This window comes from Otolemur garnettii, unplaced genomic scaffold, assembly GCF_000181295.1.
Source record: "Otolemur garnettii isolate 467f Iridium unplaced genomic scaffold, OtoGar3 scaffold00044, whole genome shotgun sequence".
Classification (NCBI taxonomy): domain Eukaryota; kingdom Metazoa; phylum Chordata; class Mammalia; order Primates; family Galagidae; genus Otolemur; species Otolemur garnettii.
The window spans coordinates 8,525,034-8,531,368 of record NW_003852439.1 but is presented as its reverse complement, the minus strand read 5'-3'; the positions used below and the strand labels follow the sequence as shown (position 1 = coordinate 8,531,368).

At 51.3% G+C, this 6,335-nt stretch overlaps 1 protein-coding gene across 1 annotated transcript in view; it reads left to right on the top strand.

Moving 5' to 3' along the window:
• ABCA3 (ATP binding cassette subfamily A member 3) overlaps positions 1-6,335 on the top strand; it is a 69,488-nt gene that overhangs the window by 53,615 nt on the left and 9,538 nt on the right. The window contains exons 19-21 of the mRNA XM_023513833.1: positions 2,532-2,718; positions 3,491-3,794; positions 4,546-4,819. Of these exons, the coding sequence (XP_023369601.1) occupies positions 2,532-2,718; positions 3,491-3,794; positions 4,546-4,819 (765 nt within the window). The remainder of the gene's footprint in view (positions 1-2,531; positions 2,719-3,490; positions 3,795-4,545; positions 4,820-6,335) is intronic.

Sequence of the window (6,335 nt, the reverse complement as noted above, 5' to 3'; positions counted from 1 at the left end):
TTTTTTTTTTTTTTTTACTATAGACAGGGTATTGCTCTTGCTCAGGCTGGTCTTGCTCCCAGCCTGCAAATCTTGATTGAATAAAGGAAAGGGGAACATGTGAAAAACCACAGGCCAGTGGATATCAGCTGGACTTAGGGATCAGACCCAGCTTGTTCTTATAGCCTCTTGTCTGCATTTCTGGGGGTTTGGGCCTCTCAAGCCCCCCTCACAATTGGTACACAGCCCACTTATGATTCAGCTCCTGGCTGTGATCTCTTCGTGCAACTGTCCTCAAAAGAGACATAATCAGGGCCTTTCTAGCCTGTTGAGGACCCTGATGGGGCTAGTGAGGTGGCACCACAGGCAGCTAGATGGGAGCAGGCTGATAGGGGTTTAAGGGAATATTGGCAAGATGGCAATGCTTGTTTCTTTGCCCAAATTTGTGATTTGAATCATGAAAGATAAATGGGTCTGGGAGAATCTGATGAGATAGAAGGGACTGTGCTCAAGGATCTGGGCAGCAGGGACCAGGCTTCAGATAACCTGAGCATACAGGACCAGGAAGCAGGGGTGGGTCCTTCACACATGCTTCACTCTGAGGTCACAGAGATGAACTTACTCACCCACCTGCTCAGCAACCTTAGTTGTACCTACAGAGCAGCAGAGAGGTATGAGAGCATTTAGTGTATACATTTAAATAATTAAAGTTTTATTGAGATGTAATTCATATGACAATAAAAAATCACCTTCTCCATGTGTATAATATCTGCATAGTTTCACAGCCATCACCACAGTCAATTTTTTTTCTTTTTTGAGACAGAGTCTCACTTAGTCTCCCTGGGGTTGAGTGCCATAGTGGTATAGCTTACAGCAGCCTCAAACTCTTAGTCTCAAGTGATTTTTTTGCCTTAGCCTCCCAAGTAGCTGGGACTACAGGCACCACACACACACACAATGCTCCAGCTATGTTTTAGAGCAGGGGTCCTCAAACTTTTTAAACAGGGAGCCAGTTCACTGTCCCTCAGACCATTGGAGGGCTGGACTGCGGGCCCCGGGACAAGTTGGCTGCTAAGCAGGACAGGCAGCAGCGGCAAAAATACCAGGCGGGCTGGATAAATGTCCTAGGCAGGCTGCATGTGGCCCACGGGCCATAGTTTGAGGATGCCTGTTTTAGGGCCTGGGTCTTGCTCTTGCTCAGGCTGATCTCAAATTCCTGGGCTCAAGCAATCCTCCCACCTCAGCCTCCCAGAGTGCTGGGATTATAGCCATGAGCCACCACGCCTGGTGCAATCAATTTTAGAACATTTATCACCCCCCATCACACCTGATAGCACTCACTTCCTAACCCCTGGCAACCACTAATCTATTTTCTGTCTGTGGATTTCCCTATTCTGAATATTTCTTGTCAATGGAATCTACAATATGTGGTCTTCTGTGACCGGGTTCTTTCCTGGAGCATCATGTTTTCTAGGTTCACCCAGGTTGTAGCAGGTATCAATCCCTCTGTGGCTTCAATCCCTCTGTGGTTGAGTGACCATCCACTATATGAATAGATCACATTGATTTTATTCACTTATCAGTTGAGGAATGTGAGGGCTTTTCCATTTCTTTGTATATTATGAGTATTGCTGCTGTGAACATTTTGTGTACAAGTTTTTGGACATATATTTTTATTTCTCTTGGGCATATCTTTAGGAGTAATCATACAGTAGCTATATGTAATCCTTAGTCACTCCAGTCAGGACAAGTATCCTTTCTCACAGAGGGCTGCTGTCAGAAGCATTAACAGAGAAGAATGCCTATGGCTTATTAGCTGTTTGCCCACTCATTCACCCATCTGTCCACTAGGTGACTGTGGAGGGAACACCATCTGTACCCAGCCAAGCAGGGTCCAGAGGGGCACAGACAGATAGGGCCCCTGCCACTAAGAAGCTTCCAATCTCATGGGAGACTGACTGGAGAGTCAGCATTTACAATCCGCACAATAGGGACATGCCCCTCAAAGCGCCAACCCTGATGAGGGTTTCTCAAGTGGGTCAGGTGGCTAATAGGTCCAGCGCAGCCCAGAACAGCCCAATACCAGGCACCTACTGCCAGGTCCTGCCAGCCTGGCCCATGCCTTCTGTCTGTGTCTATCGCTGTCTTGCCTGTTCCTGGGCTATCCCTCCTCCAGGAACATGGTCGTCTGTCTCTGTCTCACCTTGGCAATAAGAGCCCTGACCTGCACCTTGCTGCCATCTAGCTATCTGGGCTCTTCTGTCCCTCTTGAAAGCTGTGGTTATGAATGTTAACTTTCTGGACTGTCTCCCTGGGCAAGGGCCCTGTCTGATTGTCCCTCTCCCCTGGGCCTTGCTTAGTCAAGGACAGATGGTACTGTGGAGATAATTACTGATGAGCAAATGAATGAATAAGCAGAGGAGCTGATGGTGTTGCTCTACTTCAGAGCCTCTGATCACAGCCCTTCTCCTGCTTCTTCCCCCCTCCTCAGGGGATAGCTTTGTCTCCCACCCAAGGAGCAAAGTGTGTGAGTGGTGCCTGTATCCACATAGGGTTGGGAAGCTGGTGGACACCAGCATGGACATGCAGGCCATCCAGCTGCCTCCCCTGCAGTACCAGCATGAGAGGCGGGCAAGTGACTGGGCTGTGGACAGCAACTTGTGTGGGGCCATGGACCCAACCGATGGCATCGGTGCCCTTATTGAAGAACAGTGCGCCACTGTCAAGCTCAACACTGGGGTAAGCACTCCAAGTGGGCGGCATGGGAAGGTTAGTGACCCCTGAACTCCTCCTGTTAGCTGATGCAAGGAGAGCCCATGAGAGCAGAAATGGGCCTCAGGAGGGTCAGTGCACTGGGCAGACACAGGTTATAGCTCATGGTCCATGGGTTGCCAGGGAGAATGGAAACTGGGAGAGTTTTAATGGCGTGATGGAAATTTCTGAATGTTCTAACTCAGGCACAGCATTTTTGCCTTATAACCAGGTTGATGCTAAGAAGGCTTTGCATACGAGTCTCATTTTATAGATGGGAAACAAGCCTGGGCCAAACTTGAATGGCCAGCATGTGACAGAGTAAAAGTCTGGTCCCTGGATGACCTGACACCAAAGTCTGGGTGCTCCCTGTACTTAGAGGGTTGTGAAGGGTGATGCTGGGGAATAGGGCAGTCAGTCTGGGGAGGCTGTGGGGGAAGGGGATTGTCCATCTGCTTGTGCATGAACCGAGCCAAAGCCTTCCTGCACGATACTATCTCCATGGGGCAGGGCAAGGTAGGGGATTGTGGCCTGTCCACTAATGTCCTGCAACAGTGAAACAGTGTCTGCCTCACCTCCATGGCTATTGTTGAGACCCCTGACAGTCAGTATGCAGACCTGTATTGGGTCCTACAGAGGTGCAGACAGCCAGGCCCTCTGTGTCATTTACTGATCTCCTGTGGCCCCTGCAAGAAGCCCTGGGAGGCTCTTGTAGTGGTCCTGACTAGGGCCAGCGTCACCTGAGTCCCCTCTGCTACAGCTTGCCCTGCACTGCCAGCAATTCTGGGCCATGTTCCTGAAAAAGGCCACGTACAGCTGGCGGGAGTGGAAGATGGTGGCAGCCCAGGTCCTGGTCCCACTGACCTGTGTCACCCTGGCCCTGCTGGCTGTCAACTACTCCTCTGAGATCTTCGATGACCCCATCTTGAAGCTGATCTTGGGCGCCTATGGCAGAACCGTGGTGCCCTTCTCAGTTCCTGGTACCTCCCGACTGGGTCAGCAGCTGTCAGAGCACTTGAAGGACATGCTGCAGGCAGAGGGGCAGGAGCCACGTGAGGTGCTAGGTAAGAGTGTCCCAGGGTTGGGGCCCAGCTAGGCAGTTAGAACTACCCTCATACTAGTGGCACTAGTAGTCTCTGGGGTGGATGGTCCCAGCTGTCTGAGCACTGAAGGATGCTCACTAGCACCCTTGGCATTGCCCCACCATGACAATTATAAATTCCTCCTGACAATGCCAGATGACCCTCAGTGGCAGATTGTGACTTTGAGGATATGTCCTGGGGAAGCTGCAGCCTCAGGCACACCTCCCGGGGGTGCATTTCCTGAAGCTTTTTCTGTTAGTACCATTCATAAGCAAAATGCAGGAGTTCGGTGACCTTTTCTTTGTTTACTAGGCCTGTCACACTGTGCCTCTCTGTGACATGGTATTTTCTTCTAACATCTTAAGACACAGCTATCTTTAGTCTATTGTGGTCATAGCTGGATATTGCCCCAGGCTTAGAATGGAGACTGTACTCTGGTTAAATGGAACATGCTGGAAGTTTTTCTCACCTCACTGCTCCCCTCCTACTTTCTGACCAGCAACGCTAAGGCTCAGCATTCTGGACAAAATCCTAGCAGCAACTGGAATCTGCTTAGGAAGAGCTTGGTCCCACAGGCAGCTGAAGGCAGTCACACGGGCAACTGAAGGCTGCTACACCGGCACAAGCTCATGCTGCCTAGAGTCCCTGGGGTCCCCAATTGGCTGTGCTGAGACAATAGTGATACCTTCATCAGTCATCGCCTATGTCCCCTGACTATGCCACTGCTCCCCAGGTGACCTGGAGGAGTTCCTAATTTTTAGGGCCTCAGTGGAAGGGGGAGGCTTTAACGAGCGGTGCCTTGTAGCGGTGTCCTTCAGAGATGTGGGAGAACAGATGGTCGTCACTGCACTGTTCAACAACCAAGCATACCACTCCCCAGCCACTGCCCTGGCCATTGTGGATAATCTTCTCTTCAAGCTGCTATGTGGTCCTCTGGCCTCCATCATGGTCTCCAACTACCCCCAGCCCCGGAGTGCCCTCCAGGCTGCCAAGGACCAGTTCAACGAGTATGTCACATGCTATCTGCCCCACCCACCAGGGCCCCTCCCCAAGGCCGTAGATAGGCAGAGTGTTTTTCCTACCATCCCAAAAGTACTGGGGACCCTGCTCCCTCCTCAGCTATCCCAGCTTACCCTTCCCTGTGACTGGCACAGAGGCTTCTCCCACTCAGCGTGGTCCTCGCAGGGACATCTGAGGGCTTCAAGGGCAGCCCTGCCTTCCCTTCCCAAACCCAGGCCCAGTTCCTGTTGGCCACCATGCTCACCCTGTACCAGCATCTCCAATGGGATGGCTGCTGTGGACATGGCCCCACAGCACCCACTGTGCACATGAGCTGAGGGGAAAGAGGGAGAGGACAGCATGATTCAGCAAAGATCAGCATGCCTGTCCTTCAGTGGCCATGAGTTAGGAACCTAGTCATGCTTTCATGTCAGCAAGGCTATCCCTGACCCCAATCACAGAGCCCCAGGACCTACCCAGAGGAAGCCAAAGATACTGTCAATTTCAGAACAATCTCCACCAGAGGGGCATTTCATCTCCACCCCCTTTCTAGGCTGTGCCCAGGCCTGTGACATCTGTGTCTCCTTCTGCTGACCATATCCCTCCCAAAGCAGACATTCAGTGGCTTCACGTCTAGTCCTGTAGCAGACTTCAGGGCCTTGCAAAGTTGTGCAGGATGCAGGAGAGGCTTTCCCCCCAGACACCTGGGGGATCCCAGGAAGGAGGTGGGCCTACAAGGGTCTCCAAACCAGGCAAGCAACAGCTGCTGGGGGTCTGTGCAGTGGCCCTGCCCAGTGGGCTCAGAACTGGGAGACCCAAAGACTGGGCTGATGGGTTTGAGTTTGTTATGGTGACAGTAGAAGAGGCAGGAGGACTTTTGGTTTTAGTAGGTTTGGGAGATACAATCCACTGACTATGCAGTTTACCCTTTTGTAGTCCACAGTCAAATGTTTGTTGGTGTATCACAGACTTATAGAATTGTCACCACAATGTAATTGCCTAGGACACTTTTATCACCCCACACCCATACCCATTAGCAGTCACTCCCTATCAGAGGGAGAAGGCCAGAGCCACGCAGCCCTTAGCAGCAGGAAGATCCCAGCCCTCTCAAGAATGGCTCCTCCTTGGGACTTCCTCTCCTGACTTGAGGCAACATCACTCTGCCTGGAGCCACCATTCCCACATGTATTCAGGCTATAATACCACCTCCCTCTGGCTTCCCCATTTCTCTTGGGGAATACTCTGCCTTATTCTTTTCACATGGCCCTAGATCAGACACCTGCTATTGGGTGCCTGGATAACTGAATAGCTAAACTCCCACCCAGGTGCATTCTACTCTGCATTGGGTTGTCAGAAACAGGCTCTGTGGCTTTCTTTTTTCTTTTTCTTCATTTTTTTTTTTTGAGAGAGAGTCTCACTTTGTCACCCTTGGTAGAGTGCCATGGCTCACAGTTCACAGCAACCTCAGACTCTTGGGCTCAGTGATTCTCTTGCCTCAGCCTCCTGTGTAGGTAGGACTACAGG